At 34.4% G+C, this 19848-nt stretch overlaps 1 protein-coding gene across 1 annotated transcript; it reads right to left on the minus strand.

Moving 5' to 3' along the window:
* Positions 1 to 18310: 18310 nt before the first annotated feature.
* On the minus strand, positions 18311 to 19402 carry LOC143628440 (protein PIN-LIKES 3-like). The gene is made up of 5 exons (XM_077098042.1): positions 19249 to 19402; positions 19067 to 19167; positions 18932 to 18984; positions 18669 to 18854; positions 18311 to 18589 (listed from the first exon to the last, which is right to left on the minus strand). The coding sequence occupies exons 1-5, from the start codon at positions 19333 to 19335 to the stop codon at positions 18444 to 18446; spliced, it is 573 nt and encodes a 190-aa protein (XP_076954157.1). The 5' UTR covers positions 19336 to 19402; the 3' UTR covers positions 18311 to 18443.
* Positions 19403 to 19848: the final 446 nt, after the last annotated feature.

Below are 19848 nucleotides of genomic sequence, written 5' to 3' on the forward strand. Positions count from 1 at the left end.
ATTGATCAAAGGATTAAGAGCAAACCTTACGGTTTAGACCAAATGAAACTTGGTGCTTTAATTATTTTTGTCCAGTTTATTCACACAAGCAACATATATATGAAAAGAGAAATTACGTAATGCATGTTTAGATTCTCTCTTTTTTTTTTGTCTTTTTTATAAGAAGTTTTTGCGTTTTAATATAAACTTTTGTTAAAAAGTAAGTCAAGTTTGTTTAAATGATTTTTTTTCACTCTTTGATAAAGTATAGTGCCTATTTATTATGTAAGTTTAAAAAGTATTCTGTTGAGGCTGAAGCTGAAATGCTGAATGCCAAAACAAAAATGTTTATCGGTCATGTCCTGTCCGGCCTGGGCCACCCATACTAACAAGCCCAAAAAGACCCAAAAGAGCCTAAATCTTGAAATTGCACCTTTTTTTTTCCGGGATTGATATCACAATAATAAAAAAAAATATTACAATCTTTAAAAAATCACTCAACGAAGTCATTAAAAACATGTCAAGAAATCAGGAAAAAGTATTTCAACCTCATTTTGCTAAATAAAGTCCATTAAATTTTCTAAAATGCATCTAAAGTTAGGCTAAAACAGTCGGAAGAGGTACGTTTAGTAATATCCTAACTCCAATCAAGAAAAAACATTCAAAGTAATAATGAGTTACGCCTAGAGGTGTCAATTGTGACCCATGGGTTGAATGGATTGTATCAAAATGTATATGATGGGTTAGAATGTGTCAAACTAAAAAAAGAAAATGATTGAAACGGGTTGACATTTTTCGTTTTTTTATGGAACGAGATAAGCGGAAGAAACTTTTTACTATTTTTACTTTTTAAGTTTTTAATTTACATTTCGAGTTATAATTTTTTAATTATTTTTTTTAAATTTTTTGGTGAGGGGTTTTGAAATTGGTTAAAATGAGTTGAGATTTCAAAACCACTCATCAAAAAATTCAAAAAAAATAATTAAAAAATTATAACTCGAAATATAAAAAAAATTAAAAAGTAAAAATACTAAAAAGTTTACTCCGTTTTTCTCGTCCATAAAAAAAAAGGACTCGAGAAATGTCAACCCGTTTTGACCCGTTTCAATCATTTTCTTTTTTAGTTTGACCCATTCTAACCCATCATATACATTTTGATACAACCGATTCAACCCAATGGGTCACAATTGCCACCCCTTGTTAAGCCATAAATTGATCAACAATTAATGAAGTGATTTCTTTTTTATTTTCGCAACATTTTTTTCACTTATAATCTTTTAACCTTGCACTCATAATGATTTGAACACATTATCTAATTTTTGGAGTGATAAACACCATACATACCACTAATTTGTTAGGTTACGACTGATGAGTATTAATGAATTAATATTAAGCAATTTTGCATAAAAAATGTAAACAAACTTCTTTTAACGTATTTAAGGTGTATCAAGTCATTGATTTAAATATTTTTCAAAATTACATGCATTATAGACAACAGGGACCTTAATTTTACAAAATTAGGTTCAAAGATTTCTACGTATTTTTTTACATTTTTAGCCACTTATTATATAAAAACTATGTGAAGGCATTTTTTTTATAAATGAGAAGGTATGTTAACTTTTTACATATTAAGCCATTGTACGGTCTTCTATAAATCGTATTGACGAAATATGGATTTAACCGGGGTTAAACAAACATTCTCACAGGGTATATAGTCAACTGAAAATTTTGAATCTAAGGGTGTGATGAGTTATGATTTGCAAAACATTGCGAGTCAATGGAAAAGCGTAGTTTGCTTATAGTTAGGTGAGAGAGACGTCTCCTGCTCAGATTAGCGTCATCACCGCCATCATAATAATCTATCCGTGCATACAGGTGTGTAAAGTACAAAGAAAATAGCATATAATTAGAAGGAATAAGATTGTGGATTCTTTACCGTTTGGCGGAGTCGTGTATGTATAGCCGGAGATGTGGAGCATTATGGAAGGTTTATTGAGCCATTTGTAAAGAGAATATCTGGTCTGTTCTTTCTGTAGCCGCCATAGTGGAGATCACGGATACCGTTTTGCACAGGGCCCACTGACCAGTATAATTGTTTCTTTTGTGGGATTGTAGCAGTGGTTGCGCGCGTACATATTGTGCAGCCGGTACTACCTTGTTGATGACTTTTCTTGCACAGCCTTGATGTTGGCAGTGGCCCCAGTTGTACCTCCCTTATGTGTATTTTTTTGGACGTATCCGATAAGGTGTGTGCCTGTGGGTATGTTTCTCCCTTAACGTTTTACCTCCTTGACACCTTAATTATTTTTAGGTTCGAGCCGGGATCAGAAACCATCTCTCTCTTCACGTATGATATAACTTCTCTATATTGCTAGTTTTTATAACATTTATTACATATAACATATTTGAAAGCATATATATTAATTATCAAGTTTTCAGCAAGCTACTTTTTATATTTTATTTTCTTCTCTGTTTGAAAACTTTTTTATAATAAGTTGGAGATAGAAGTCTAGAACCTATGTTGATGCTGACTTTCAGCTGTCCTTTATTTATTTTAAACAGTGTTATTATTCACGTATGCGTATTCTTCATTAAACATCTTTTGGTTTCCTGTAACTTTTTATTTTTATTGATTATTTTAATTATTTAATTTTGTTTGTATAAGTTTTTAAACTGATATTATATATCATGCATTATTGCATTATTATATATTAATGCTCAAAGATGAAATTTAAGAGATGAAATTATAGGTTTGCTATAAGATGAATACTGATAATTATAGTCATATATATGATTACAAAATCTTGTTTCAAAGTTGATCTCATACATGTCGAGTAGAGGTGTACAAACCGGTTTGGGTTGAAACCGTTCGGTTTAATCAACAAAAGTCAAAACCAATTTATGATCGGTTTCGGTTCGGGTTGAAACCGGTTTCTCAACTAAGTTGAGATTCGTTTGGTTCGGGTTTTGACCGGCTTTTGCTCCGTTTTAGCCGGTTTCAGTTCTCGGTTAACCGGTTTTGGGGGAGAAATTAGAACCCGGTTCCAAACCTACGATTTCAGTCGGTTCCAAACCGGTTTCTACATAATCGGTTTCAAACCGGTTCAGTTACAATTTGATTTTCGAGTCGGTTCGATTAACCGGTTTATTTGTCCACCTCTAAACCTAATATGTGTACCGATCGGGTTCACACGTATCATGTTAGGTTGCTAAAAATAACCACATGGAAATGGAATATTACCTAAATCCAACAAACAAAGATATAAAATAATATACCACACATATGTTTATATGTTAATGATATAATATTAAAGTATACCCAACGTCTCACCCGCATCATTTTAATTACATTAATAAACATTACATTTTTTTATATTTAATTAAATAATATTTTTATAGTTTTATCATTACAGTTTTTCTTTCCTCTTTTCACAACCAATTTCAACAAATATTAAAAAATAAATAGGGGGCAAACACACTTTTTATAAATTTACAAAAAATCAATAACTTTTTCTCTCATCCACTCGTTACCATATTCTATAACTAAGATAGAGCCCGTGTGATACACGTGTGGTTAAAAAAATAAAACGAAAAAGTTAAATTTTATCTTACTATACTAATACAAGTAAATATTTAAGTTTAGGTGTCAAGCCAACATTTCTCCTAATTCCTAATCTCTAATCTCATTTATTGTAGCTATCCATAGGTCATGGGTCAAAGACATTTTGTCAAGTGGGTTATAACATAGTGTGGATTTTATTCATTATTGAATTAAGTTGTAAGGCCCCGAACCCAGAAACCTTACTAACAGTTGGATTTACACTTGAACACAACTTAATTATGAGAGTGAATTAAAACTTTTTGCAGAATATAAAAACATCAACCATTCATTAAAATCTTGTCTTTAACATAACATAAATTATCATATCAAAACGTCATAACACTTCTTCTTCAGATACCGGTCTCTTCAGTCCGATGTCATGTGTCTCCCTCAAGCTAGCTACTTTAACCTATTTACCCGCGTACATACTAAAAGTCAGCTAATTGAGTGAGTTCTAGTTAATTAGGCAACATACATTACATTCCCATATTTACATATACATATCCAAAGATACTTATTATAGACTTAACCTGTTTACATTTCCTTCATACATTCATACTCAACACTTACCTTAGTCAACCAAGAGTATGCTCATAGTCCGCCGTCTATACCTATACTCAAGAGTCGTGAACATGTACAAGGTCCACAGTCCTTACTTATGTTTACCATCCATGGTACGTACAAGGTCCGCGCTCCTTCCCTATACCACCATACATTAACAACACGTACAAGGTTCACCGTCCTTTCCTATGCTGGCACCTATATCATAGCATGTACGAGGTCCGTAGTCATCCCCTATGCCACCACATTACATTTACAGCACGTATAAGGTCCGCAATCCTTTCCTATACTGCCACATATCTCTGCAACACGTATACGATCCACAGTCCTTATCCACGTTGACGCTTATCATCTATATCGTGTATAAGGTCCGCTGTCCTTAACTACACTATCACATGCCATGTCTATGTCCAACAGAATGTAGAGGGATTTGCCATCCTAACTTACTATGTTAGACGTAGAGCCCTCATACCGTACATAATCCTACTTACACATACCACATATATACTAAATATATATAACGTACCATCATAAATAATTTGATAGGTGTATACATTCTACATTCTGCATGTCAAATACATTACTAATCAATCAATATATAATAACAAACTACCACATAGAGTATGCAAACAGCCCCGAAAACATAAACAGAGAAAGGGGCTAGAACTCACCTGGGTCCTATTCCTTTCTGAATTGATTGTAACACCTCTATTCAGCCGAGCACGACTAACTTTATAACAGATATAGGTGTTAATTAACTGCTTACTATATAAGTTTTACTACACAAGTCGTCAAGCTAATATGTCTTAAGTCCAAATGAATCGAATCGAATATCCTAAACGAATCGAATCGAATCCAATACGAACCAATCGAATAGAATGCAAATGAATCTAATCAAATACGAACCATTCGAATCGAATGCAAATGGATCAAATCGAATACGAACCAATCCAATCGAATGCAAACGGATCGAATCGAATACGAACCAATCAAATTGAATGCAAATGGATCGAATCAAATCCTACCCGATAACTCTTTTATCACCAAGTTTATGTTTTTCTTACATGTTAGAGTCCGATTTACTATCCTACCAAGTTTCATGCAAAAACGACTTCGTTTACCAGTCCTTTTCACGAACCGAACACTACTCGTTTTACCCGAAACAAACCAACTAACCCGTTTACTCACAAGTTCATTACTTTATCAATAGTCATGACCCGTTCTGTCATTCAACCAATTTTCAAGCAAATCTGTACACGAAAACTAAACTTTTTTAATAAAAATGTACATTTGAGGTTTATGTCTGAAATCACTCGAGAAGCCAAAACCATATCAAACAAACTTGCAATTGAGTGAATCAGGTGGCCATACGACCGGGTCACCGAGCTCAACCAGTTCCGTCCACTTCCGCCTCCGGAATACGCCATTACAGTCACCGGAAAACTGAAATAGTTGACGGAAAATACCATTTTATATTGTTACGGTTTGCATGATAAAAAATGGACTTCCCACCTATGATTGAGTATCTGATTGGTGGAAATCTTTGTTTACATGTCATGAACACTATGTCAAAATTTTAGACTGATCCGACGGTTAGGTCTCCAGAAGTTGTCGGGTCTTTGTGGGTTGTTTTCTCAAAAAATGTGAATTGGGTTAAAAATGAGGTTGGAGGACACGATAGGGCTACATTTATAAGAAGAGAGTAGAGTTTCATGTTTAATTTTTCATCTAATGACACTTAACCCCCTTATAGTTAAGATAATTATATTTATCATATATAATTCAATTAAACTCAATTCATTTAAATACCGAACGAAACTTGGGATGTTACATAAGTGTCATTTTCATACATGATGTTTGACCAACTACATAACTTTAATACCTTTTTTTAATTTCTTGCAAATTAGCACCTAACATTTCTATTAAATATATGCTATTTTAGTACTTTTCGTTAACCCCATTTGTTTTTTCTATCAAATCTATATTAAATTAATTTTTAAGTATTTTGAGAATCATAATTGAAATAACGGACCTTATTTACTTTTATCATTTGACAATCGGGTGTAATACACGGGTTCAAAAGCTAGTTTAATAATATACATAATAACATATCTCATGGATTCAAAAGTTATAAATAATTTCTAAAATACATAGATTAGTAAGAATAATTTGTTTTTGTATTTTAAAAGAAATCAAAATAAAAGGTTGTGAATCTATACTAATTAAGAAAAAGAGAAGACTAGCATAAATTAATCCTAGTTGAGTTGGTAAGACACAAACATTTTAACAGCAAGGTAGTGAGTTCGATTCCCACCAACAATATATTTTTCATTTTATCACTCATGAAAGGGAAATTGTTAAATGGAAACTTGTACAATTGGTAGCGTGGAGAGTCTAATTGAATAACATGTGAAAAATGGTCTTGCTTTAATAGTATAGGTAGATTTACAAAATCCTCTCATAAAAATTTAGACGATGAATTGAAAATACACTTAGTAACTTTATAGTCTAGCTAAATTCAACTAACTATTGATTTATTTACCTATATATCATCTTATTAGAGTGTATATATATATATAGGAAATTATTGCAAGAAATGAATATGAGTCACTAGTTTTATTTTAGGTTTTAAATATTTAAAAATAAATAAAAAAGATGTAAATGCAACAATAAATGCACACACTATCTCTCCAATTAATACAATTAATATAACCGTAATAAATCTCTCTCTAATTAATATATATCTAACTAATTTAACTATAATAATTAAAAAGATAAAAACACTACTTTAGTTCTATTTTTCATCTACACATTCTTCATTTTATTCAACATAAATACAATTTATTCATATAATAATGTTCTTTATATTAAAAAATAATTTTCACTCAATTTATTAGCATGTTTTTTACACTAAATATCAAAACATAATATATATATTTTTTCAATTGGTATGTCTATAAAAATTATTGTCATAAATAATAATAAATAAAATATCATATAAATGTGTCCATTAAATGTAAACAATAAATATACAACATACACAAAGTTATATAACCTATACTTGTTTTGAGCGATAAAAACGTACAACATACAAAAAGCATACAACTTACATATGTAATTCGACATCAACAATTATATAAACTACACAAAGTACACATATCCTACACATGCATAGGTTATATGTTTTTCGTATGTAGGTTATATGTTTTTTATTCTTAGAACAAGTGTAAGTTATATGTTTTTGTGTAGGTTGTATATTTTTAATTGACATTTAATGCAAACAAGTGTAAGATAGTTTTTTGTATTATTCATCGCAATGTAACTACGTGTTAATGGATATTGATATGTTGAGTTTGAAGAAATTGGTTTTGAATAAAAGGAAATTAATGTATGAATAAATTGTACTTGTGTAAGATAAAATTTTCGTGTATAAGTTATATGTTTTCGTGTGCGTGTGTATTTCATTGATGATAAATTTTGTGTGTAGGTTATATGTTTTTCGTGTGTAGGTTATATGTCGTCTTATTCTTAGAACAAGTGTAGATTATACGTGTTTGTGTAGGTTGTATATTTTTTGTTGATTTTTAATGCAAACACATGTAAAATAGTTTTTTGGTATTATTCATTATAATGTAAGGATGTTTTGATGGATATTAATATATTGAGTTGGAAGAAATTAGTTTTGGATAGAAAGCAATTTTAATGTATGAATAAATTATACTTGTGTAGCATAAAAATTCAAGACACAAAAAATAAGTTATAAAAATACATGAGTTCTTAATATTTTCTAATTATAATAATTTAGTTAATTATATTAATTAAATAAATAAGTATAATGGTTTATTAGTTATATTAATTGAAGAAAGAAAATAATTAATATTTTCTTTATTTAGCTTTAAGCATTTAAAACTTAAAACAAAACTAGTGATCCATATTCATTCTCACATTTCTTGCAATAATATCATTTCTCTATTGAACCATCCCATATATATATATATATATATATATATATATATATATATATATATATATATATTAAATAATGTGTATTATATGGCATGATTCTCTCGTAAAACCATTGCGTAACTTATCATAATTGTATTGTGTATTTATGTAACGGTCAATGAATGAAAGGCACGGTAATTATTTTCCCATTATCTCAATATTCTATCATAGTATCATCCTCATGAATAACAAACCCTAGTGCCGATCTTCAACATCTTCGGCTCTTTTGTTCGTCCTATGATCCCGCAACCTATTCTCCATTATCCCTCTTTTGATTTCATTATTTCAACACCTCAATGACTGCTATACACCCCACCCCACCCTAATAGTCAATAATAGTTGCAATTTCATTCCCCTTACTCTAGATCTTGAAACCGGTCAGTATACATCTTGGGTTTAATTATTCACCATTCGTTGTACTGTGTTCGAGGTGCTTGATCACATCATCTCATCTACTGCCCCGAATAAAGAAAAAAAAAACATGAAGCCCCATCGACCGGTCTTGGTTCATGGGATCGGTTGGACATCGTAGTTAGGCAATGGATCTACGACATGATTTCTCATAATCTTCTAATGAACGTTATCAAGCCAAAGGCCACTGCGAAAGAAAATGGGACACCATTGCCCATCTCTATCAAGACAATTAAGCATCTCGAGCCGTCGTTTTGAAAACTGGCCTTACCAACGCCAAACCGGAGTCGCTTCCAAATATCTCGGCCTATTGCCAAGAATCAATATGACCAATTAGCTAACGTCGAAGCACCAGTTTCCAATGCAGATTTAGTGTTACAATTAGTCACCCATCTCACAAATACTGAATGCGATGCGATCAGTATAACCGTACCGCTACCCACTTTTTCTCAGGCAAGATCCAGACTAACACAAGAAGAAACCAGGCAAGCCGGTGACACTTCTAATTCAATTGCAGGGATTGCATTTCTCACCGCTATAAAAAACCCACATCGTGACATATCGAGTCGTGGCTCTTATGTTTCGGCAACTGAAAACCGTGGCTCACGTGATTCATCTCAACATGGAAGGGGCCGTGGTGCTCGTGGATGAAGCTATTTTGGCCAAACAAACCCTCGTAACCAATCTGCTCAAGGAACATACTATCCACCATTTGATAATTCATAGGAAACAATGTTTCCTACAATAACATGAACACCATGCACACACCACCCCACCTACCTCTCACCCCATCGTACCTAAAATCGACCGTCCCCAATTCCCCCGTCAACCGAACTCAGAATATAGTCTATTAGGCCCAGCACCTCAAGCCCATTATAATAATATCTCACAACAGTTTACTACACCATAATATGTTCTAACTCTCTTGAGCAGGCCATGATTCTGAACTCAGACCTACAATGGAATGTTGACACGGGTGCAACAAATCACATGACTAACACCACAGGTACTCTCTCTTCCTTTTTCCATAATAAAATGCCAAATATTATTGTTGTGGGAAACAGGTTCTAAATCCCCATTTTAGGGACTGGCTATACCAAACTCAATACCACCTTTATACCATTACATGTCAATAACATTCTTTATGCACCTAATATTATTAGAAACCTTCTATCTGTTTATCGCCTTACTATTGATAATATGATTTCTATTGAATTTCACCCATTTTGTTTTTTTGTGAAGGACTACCAAACGTAGATTCCCATCCTCCGCAACAGTAGTACTAGAGACCCATACCCACTTACACACTCTTCTGACACCAAGTTCACAAGTCTAACAACCTTTGCGGCACTATCTCAAGACCTTTGGCACAAAAGACTAGGGCACCTTGGAATTTCTCTTTTGCAACATTTGAATAAACAAATTTTATTACCGTTACTAGACCTTCTGTTAAGTGTATTTGTCAGTCTTGTATTTTTGGTAAACATGTTAAGTTACCTTTTTATAATTCCTTGTCAACTACACACCTTCCTTTTGATATATTGCATAGTGATTTATGGACGTCAAGCACCGGTGGCCACCGCTATTATATACTCTTTCTTGATGACTTGACAAACTATTTATGGACTTTTATGCTCACTAATAAATCACAAGTATTCTCTGTTTTTATTAATTTTCATAAGTTCATACTCACCAAATTTAACATTCACATTAAAAATTTTCAATATGACAATGAAACCGAATGCAATAATAAATCGTTCCTTGCTTTTTGTGCCCAAAATGGCGTGTCTTTTTGTTTTTCGTATCCCATCAATTCTGCTCAAAACGTTAAAGTGGAACGAAAAATTCGCTCTATCAACAGCATTATTCGTACCTTCCTAACACACGCGTCCGTTCCCGCAAATTTTTGGCACCATGCTCTTTAACCCGCCACTTATCTCATCAGTATCCTACCTAGCAAAACTAAAGAAAATGACACCCCTACTTCACTCTTATACCATACTCACCCTCTTTACTCATCTTCGCAATTTTGGGTGTCTTTGCTACCCACTCGTACCGCCTACCTCCATTAACAAACTTGAAAACTTCTCATCTCCTTATGTCTTTTTAGGCTATCCTTCTAACCATAGGGGAAAGAAATTATATGAATTATCGACACGTAAAATTATCTTATCTTGCCATGTAGTTTTTGACGAGACAATATTTCCTTTTGCTACCTTACAATCCCCCCTCATTCCTATGATTTTCTCCACTTAAATCTCTCATCCGATACATCTATGGTGTTTTGGACATCTCCACGTACACCCACCTCCCAATCCTGAATCTACAACTCAAAACACCCCTAGCTCCTCATCCCCTCCAAATCCTGACTCTACTACTCACTCACCTCCCTCCACGGCCCAAACACTACCCTCACCCGTCATAACCCAAACCACTTCTGAACAATCATCTACTCCCACACAAACTAATTCCCTCTGACCACCTTCCACTCCAACCCACACCACTACCATCACACCCTATCCCACCACAGTAACCGAATCACCTATCACATCCACATCTCCCCTTCCATTCCTACTACCAACACCTCCCCACTACCTCCCCTGACCCGAACCATGACCACCTGAGGCATGGCCGGGATCTCAAAACCCAAACCTATCTTTAATCTTCATACTCACACCAGACTCGAACCACTTCCACGTAACCCAACCGATGTCTTATCCAGCCCTACTTGGACCCGTCCCATGGAAGGTGAATTAATGCTCTTATTGAAAATGGGGCATGTGAGTTGGTGCCTCGTCAACCAAACATGAATGTTATTCGGTGTATGTGGATTTTTAAACATAAAACAAAATCGAATGGTACACTTGAAAGGTATAAGGCTCGTTTGGTGTGTGATGACAGGTCTCTACATGTCGGAGTTGATTTTGATGAAACATTTAGTCCGATTGTTAAATTGGCAACCATTAAATTGGCAACCATCCGTCTTGTTTATCCATCGCCCTATTTCATGGGTGGGACATCAGTCATTTCGACATTAAAAATGCTTTCTTTCATGAGAATATATTTGAAACCGTCTTTATGCATCAAACTATGGGGTTTAGAGACCCTCACTTGCCTAATCATGTATGTCGCATGAAGAAATTGTTATATGATTTAAAACAGGCACCCCGAGCTTGGTATTAACGGTTTAAGGATCATGTGACTACTTTGGGATTTCGTCATAGTTCTTGTGATCGCTCATTATTTATCTACAATCATGGTCGTGACACTGCTTATCTCCTACTATATGTGGACAACATCATTCTCACAACCTTGTCTGCATCTCTAAAAGTAAGTATTTTACTACGCCTTTCCACGTTGAATTTACAATGAAGGATCTTGGACCCTTAAGTTATTTTTTTAGGGCTATATATATCTCAGGATCCCAATGGTATGTTTCTTTCCTAGTCCACATACGCCAGGGATATTCTTCAATGAGCTAATATGGCACAGTGTACTCCGGCACACACACCTGTTGACACTTCGGGTAAGCTTAGTGTCGACGCTGACACGCTACTCATAGATCCGACCAAGTATAAACGATTAGCGTGTGCTTTAAAATACCTAAACTTTACGCGACCTGATATCACCTACGCTGTGCAACAAATTTGCATGCACATGCTGCACCACGTATTGATCACCTGCACGCCCTTCTAAGGTTCTACATTATGTGAAAGGTCTTTACATGCATCGTGTCAGATTTCTACTTTAATGACATACACAGACGCTGATTGGGCAGGGTGTCCGGACGCCGTAGATATACTTCTGGCTACTGTGTCTATATTCGTGACAACCTAATTTCCTGGTCCTCGAAATGACAATCCATAATTTCCCGATCAAGTGTCGAGGCTGAATATCGTGGGTTGCTAATGTCGTGGCTGATATATGTTGGATTCGTGACATTCTTTTGGAATTAGGACGCCCTCCACTTAGGCGTCATTGGTTTAATGTGACAATGTCAGTGCCACTTATCTTTCGGGCAACACAGTTCAACATCAATGCACCAAACATATTGAAATTGACATCCATTTTGTTCAAGAAAAGGTTCACCGATGCCTGATTCCAGTATTACACGTCCCTTCACGTTATCAGTTTGTTGACATTTTCACCAAAGGATTACAACATGCCTTGTTTGAAGATTTTCGAGCCAATCTAAGCATCCGTGATCCTCTCGCTTAGACTAAGAGGGTATATTAGACTATATATATTTTGTATAAAAAATATGTATTAAATGACATGATTATCTCATAAAATCACTGCCTAACTTATCATAATTGTATAGTGTATTTATGTAATGGTCAATGAATGAAAGGCACAATGATTATTTTCCTAATATCTCAATATTCTATCACATGTACACCCACACAGGCATAAAAAAGATTAAGAAAGTAATTAAAAAATAGAAAGCTTATTTAAGAAAAGGATATGAAGATAGGTATGATGAATGAGATGTGTAGTTTGTTTGTTTGTTTTTTTAAATGTAAGATAAATTTTTAAAGTTATGGTTGTCAGTTAAATTATAAGGTAAGCCGGTAAGGAAAGGTGGGAGGGATGTCTAAAAGGTGTCTACAGAATTTCAACGAAACCTTTAATATTGAACTTACCTAATGCCTAGAATTTTGGACTTGATGATGCTGAGATAGTCAAACTAAGGATTTAGGGTGTAGAGATACACATTTTTCTCCAAAATTTATTATCTTTGTAAACATTAGTTACATATACAACATCTAGTTAGTTTTTCTCCTTTATGAACTATGTTTGTGTTTAACACTTTGACTTGTGATGGGAAGAATAGAGCACTTGCGTTTCTTTTCTTCTTGTTTACAACACTCTGCTTAATAAGTTATCAATAGTTGTTTTAAAATATTGGATAAATTTATATTAGGAAAACATTATGTAATCACGCGTAAAGTCTTATTAAATATGTTTGTTTGTTAGGCGTCAAGTCTCCGAAGTCAAAAATCTCTAGGGGTGGACGGAGCACCGTACTCTTAAGTGAAGCGAGCAGACAAATGAGCTAGCACACCGACCCAGTTGGTCTGAGTAGGGGAAGTGAGTAAAGGAAGCGAGTTGTGGAACTCGAAGAGGAGGAGGAAGAAAATTGGGAGCTAGGTGAGTGAGTGGGTTGAGATGAGGTGGTTATTGGCTATATATAGTGGTGTGGGTTAATCTAGTAGCGCCCCTTCCACCCTAAGGAGTGGTGCGATTGCAATTAAATACCTAATTATTCTCTATGTAAGAAAGATCTCTCGTTCAAGTATTACTTCAAACAGTTTCCTACTATACCACTGAAGACCATTTGCCCAACATAAGCTGTTGCGATTTATATCTATGAATCATGTTGGTTAACATATTGATGGGACCTGCAAATTTTTTCAGTAATGATTTTGATGATTGCCAAAAAAAACAATCTCTAGAGTCATATACTTTCGATATTTGTTTATCATATCAAACCTCAATCTTCAATCCCAATTGACTTGATTTGAAGTTTATTTTAAAAAGACCGTCATAGTCAATTAGAAGCACTAGCAGCTGGCAAGCAAAAACTGCATACAACCACCAAAATAACTATGAAACACCAGAAAAACACAAAGCCCAACCCCATACAAACAACCCCTTAAAAAACAAAGTTCTTGCAATAATCCCACATCACATTGTCAAGTTTTGACTAACTTCGCACCCATAAGAAAGTAACGACCTTGATCCCCTCTACCAAGTCTACCAACCGATTGGCGAACCACCATGTACCACACTATGTTCCGAGCTTTCCAAAACTCCACATTGAGATCAAAGAGATTGCGTGGAACACCTAAAATAGAAGTTACGTACAAATGGCTAACTTGTTTAAGATAAAATAAAAATTAAGCTGTTCTACCATCTAAGAGCTAAAAGTGACCCAAGTTTTAGTAAATTTATAGCTTCTAATTAACTCCCATTCAGAATAGTATTAATAATCTTAAATTCCTTTGGACAAGTTTTAAATATAGATTATTTGTGTAAGAACTTAGTGAAATTTCAACTATTTTAGAAAAAATAATAAATAAACTTACGATAAACACTCTAAGTTAATTCTACTTCTAAATATATATCATTATCCATCATGAGATTCAAACCCTCAATCTAAAACAAAGATATCATTTTACACACCTTCATATAGAGGTGGGCAAATAAACCAGTTAACGGTACCGACCCGAAAACCGAACCGAAACCGAACCGGTTTGAAACCGATTATGTAGAAAACGGTTTCAAACCGATTGAAATTGTCGGTTTGGAACCGGTTTGTAATTTTCTCCATCAAAACCGGTTAACCGAACCGAAACCAGCCAAAACCGGGCAAAAAGCGGTCAAAACCTAAACCAAAACCTATCAAAACCCGAAACAAAACCGATCGTAACATGGTAAGAAACCGGTTTCAACCCGAACCGAAACCGATCATAAACCGGTTTTGACTTTTGTTGACCAAACCGAACCGGTTTTAACCCAAATCGATTTTAAGTTTTAAACCGGTTTGTGCACCTCTACCTTCATACCAATACTAAACGCCCTTTAATTATTCATTTACTTCTACCATCAAATCTTGACTAGGAGAAAATTAAATGAGTTTCGTAAGTCAAAGTACATGCCAAATTTTTAAATTTCCTCTTTCTTTAAATTTTGCAGCCCACAAAGCTTTTTGCTGGCTGTTCACCCGCCAGTTTAATTTTCATAATGTCTAAGACGGAGGAAACGAGTGGAATCCTTCCACCACCACCGGAACCAACATCCGCGGTGTTTACAGAAAAACTTGTTTCACCAGTTCATGCATTCTTTGCAATGATAATATTGCTGAGCTGTGTTTATCTTATAGCTATTCTCACTGTGGCTTCCTTCTTATTGCTCCCTCTTCACAAACACTTACTGTAAGTTATTGTTTACTTACTTCTAGTTTTGTCTTGTAACTATATATCGCATAATTTCTTCAGGGTGTTGGGGATGCTTGTGGTGCTTATGTTCATCCCAATTGATGAGAATAGTAAATGGGGCCTCGCTTTAGTCAGGTTCATAGTTCATTCCTTTTGTGCTAATAAACTTAAATAGCGTGAAAGGTGTTTTCTGAGATGAGATTATTATCAGCTAATCTCAAAAGAGGTGGGATTAATACATCCAAAAATTTCCTAGTTAATTTAACATAATTGTACGTAGGATCCGATAATCAACAAACACAAGAATTATAAGAAACACAAATTGAAATGAATATAAATCAGATTCATTAAATAATTGAACTGTCGACCACAAATTTGTTTATTGGCTAGATATGCCGGAATTGCCTAGGAAACAATGTGATGCACCATTTAGATTTAAACTAATTACATACTATGTAGGGGTAACACCCCGATCATCAATCCGACAAATAAAAGAGGCGCATCTACGTAGATAAAGACAAGATGGGACATGTACGTCAATAACGGCCACAATGGGAAGAGACCCACAAAATCACACATGAATATTCCAAGATAGTGATAGGTAGAGGTCCCCCTAGGGACAACGATCAAATAGTACGGGCGCGCGCAGATGTGATAAAGCAATTATAAATACACAATGTGCATGTGATATCTTAATGCATTCAACCTTTACACCTTTTACAGTGTGTTCTTTATCTCTCAAATACCTCTTGTTTATCAAGTATTTATATGTTCGATCTTGAACTTATATAATATATGATTAAGCCAATATTCCATGTATTAACACTTGGGTCAATAATTATTACAAACAACAAGTTTCACACTTTGAGCTGGTGTTGTTTTTAACTTAATTCTGTTATAGCAATATTCATGAACACGGTAGCACGTAATGAAATATATTTCATCAACTTCAGGTACATATACAAGCATGTGACCAGTTATTTTCCTGCTACTCTGTATGTTGAGGATATTAAAGATTTCAGTCCTGATCAAGCTTATGGTAACTTTTGCATTATATTGTTGATCTGGTACTACCCCCAATGAAATCAAATTACAAAATGAAATGACAATACATAAAGTTAACATAAATCTAGCGACCCTCGTATTTAGTTTCTGACGGTTATACACTTACAATCTTGTTACTAGACAATCGTCCTTGTTAGTGCAGTCTTCGGATACGAGCCCCATTCAGTTTGGCCAATTGGAGCTACAACACTTTTACCTCTTGCAGGTTTTATGCCTACACGCAAAGTCAAGGTGCTTGTTGGTTCAGTTGTAAGACTTCCGTCTTTTCAAGTTCTAAACGGGTCGGATATAGGTTAATAATATATGTTTAAAAATATCTTAATTAAAAGGAAACAGGTCAAAGTTGCCCAGAATGGTCTTTTAATGCATAAAACCTCATAAGTCGCTTTATCCAAACATGTCACGTTATATCGAGATAGTACATATAACTTATGTAAGAATATTTGTCATATATTAATTAGTTTTATTAAAAAATAGAAGATCTTGGGAAAAAAATGATTTGCAAACCCGATGCGAGATGTATTGACTGATGCAAAAAAATTAGTTGTTTTGACATGTTACCAAATGATCCAACCTTCTCATTTGCCACCTCTATTTGTTTATATAGTTTTCGGTAAATTTTGAATATTGACATTGATCAGTTGTTACACACACCGTTTGTGAGGCATTTATGCACATGGTTGGGATCGGCAGAAGCAACAAGGGAAAAATTCTCATCTCTCTTAAAAGCCGGGTGTAGCTGCGTAGTGATCCCGGGTGGAGTACAGGAGGCGTTCTATATGGAACATAATTCTGAGGTTTTTTTTTCCTACTTTCACATACAACTATACAAGTACTTATTAACAGCACATTATCTTATTGTATTTTGTATACATTAAGATGAGCTTAGTTTATACCAAATTCATAGTTGGACCTACTTTATCCTAATCCCAATTTAAAGGGTTCTATGTTTGTACCCGATTCTGTTATTAATTTGGTCAAATAACGGACATTAATATATGATTTAAAGTTTTATATACTATATAGGTTGCTTTTTTAAAGGCAAGGAAAGGATTTATACAACTTGCAATGGAGACCGATTCTCCTTTAGTTCCTGTTTTTGGGTTTGGCCAGGTATATATAATTTCTCTTTATTACGTTCTTTACAGTTATTCTTGTTATTACAGTAATATGTTAAAAACATGTTCAAATGTTACAGTCCTATATTTATAACTGGTGGAAACCGAGGGGAAATTTCTTCCTAAAACTTGCTCGAGCTATTAAGTTCATGCCTATTGTTTTCTGGGGTGTTTTATGGTATGTTTATATGATTCTACATTTTCATTCAATCACATTATCTGTAGTACGCATTGTTGACTGTTTTTGCGCTTGTTAAACTTTTGCAGGTCGCTTATACCTTTACGACGACCAATTCTTGTGGTGGTTGGTAAACCTATTCATTTCAAGAAGTTTAATTCCTCACCCACCATGGAAGAGGTACAGAAGTTATTAACTTTTTCCTTTTGAAAATGTGTATGTTACAATGGATTTTTCATGGTATCAAAGATCTAATGATTCTATCTTACATGTTTTTTCCGAAGGTTTCAGAAGTGCATTGCCAGTTTGTGGAGGCACTTCAAAGTCTATTTGATAGGCATAAAGCGCGAGCAGGTTATCCTGATCTTGAATTACGAATTATGTGACAAGATTGTACAAATCTACAAATTTAAGTGTTTGTCTAGAATACTAAATAATAGCAGGGTAAAGAATAGAGTTTGTGGACATGGTTTTTGACCAAAGGCACAAACCCAATTTAATCCATTATGTGACCCGATTTGACTTGTCCAATTTGCAAAGCTTAATGAATTGCAATAATCATAATGCTACATATTTTGGAAAGACTAGTAGTCAAAATGCAATAGGTAACTAACAAGCCACATGAAGAATGTCGACCATAAGCTAAGCGATATTGATGCCAAACCATAAGTCCACAACATAATCACCGAACATTCACTCTCACCAACACCAAATAACTGCATTATTGTACCTGCATATTGCCAAGTTTCACAAATCTATATGCATTTCATTTTGAAGACAATACTAGTATCACTGTCGAAAGCTTATACCAGTGTTCATGGCTGGTGGAACCGCAAACTGTAGCAGAAGAACAAAAACATAGAGAGGATCCGTGCCTACAAACCCAAGATAAATCGCTCCTTTGACCGTTAAAATGCCACAAAGTGGCAAGAAAACATACCGAACAGATACGATCCCAAGCACAACTGGTAATGAGATATCAGACCCTTTGAGACCTGCAGATTATATAATAACTAGCAATTAGTAACATCAAAAACTGAAAGTATGGATGTGAATTTTTTATCGAGACTACCTCTTAAAAGGTTTCCACCAATGATTAATGTCACAATCGGAATCGCTGCGTCCCTTTCACAAAATCGATATTAAGATTCTTTAGATTCCCGTTACATGAACATATAATCTAGGAAAGATATAGAATAGATTGTACCTTACTAAAGATGTGGAATCTTGAATCACTCGAAGCGGAGCAGTGGTGCCTATTAGTAGCATGTGTATTGGTGTGACGGTTCCAATCACGAAACCAACAATCTATATATAAAACAAAATTAGAAAACGAACTACAAAAATAATTATAGCTTTTGCTTTAAATGTGATACATAAGGCGATTACCGCTGCGATAGTAGATGGTGCAAACACCGCCTTCAAGTTAATATGTCTTGAAAAGTTCCACGATTTTTGTTTCATCGCATTTAACATCACCTAAAGTAACCCACAAGCTGACTTTTAAGATCGAGAGGTACGAGGAAGACTAGGGGTGCTCATCAAATCAAAACAGATTCAAATAAGCTTATTCGAAATCGGGTCTATTCAAGCGAACCAAAATAAAAAATAAAAAAAAAGAAATTCAAAAATTACAAAATTACCTAAATTGTTATCTATTTATATATAATGTATTAAAATTTTAAAATAACTTAGACATAACCCAAAATCCCATTTTTTATTATTCAAATTGATTCAAATTTCGGGTAATTGGACTTGCGAAATAATAAAACTCAAGAGTAAAAGTGAAAATGACAACCTTTAATTTCCCATCAGTGTTAGTGGATGACGGAGACGAAGGAAGCAAAGCTCGAGCCAAATCCTCTCGAACAGTGACTGTTTCATCGATAGATGTTACATCATGGTTACCAGATTTCAGCGTGTGGCCCACAAAAACCCGTACTAGGTTATAAACATATCCCCCCAAGTACACAGCTCCAATCTGATGAA

Source organism: Bidens hawaiensis, unplaced genomic scaffold (genome assembly GCF_021521415.1).
Source record: "Bidens hawaiensis isolate Kalapana, Puna unplaced genomic scaffold, B.hawaiensis_p1.1 tig00004973_1, whole genome shotgun sequence".
NCBI classification, from domain to species: domain Eukaryota; kingdom Viridiplantae; phylum Streptophyta; class Magnoliopsida; order Asterales; family Asteraceae; genus Bidens; species Bidens hawaiensis.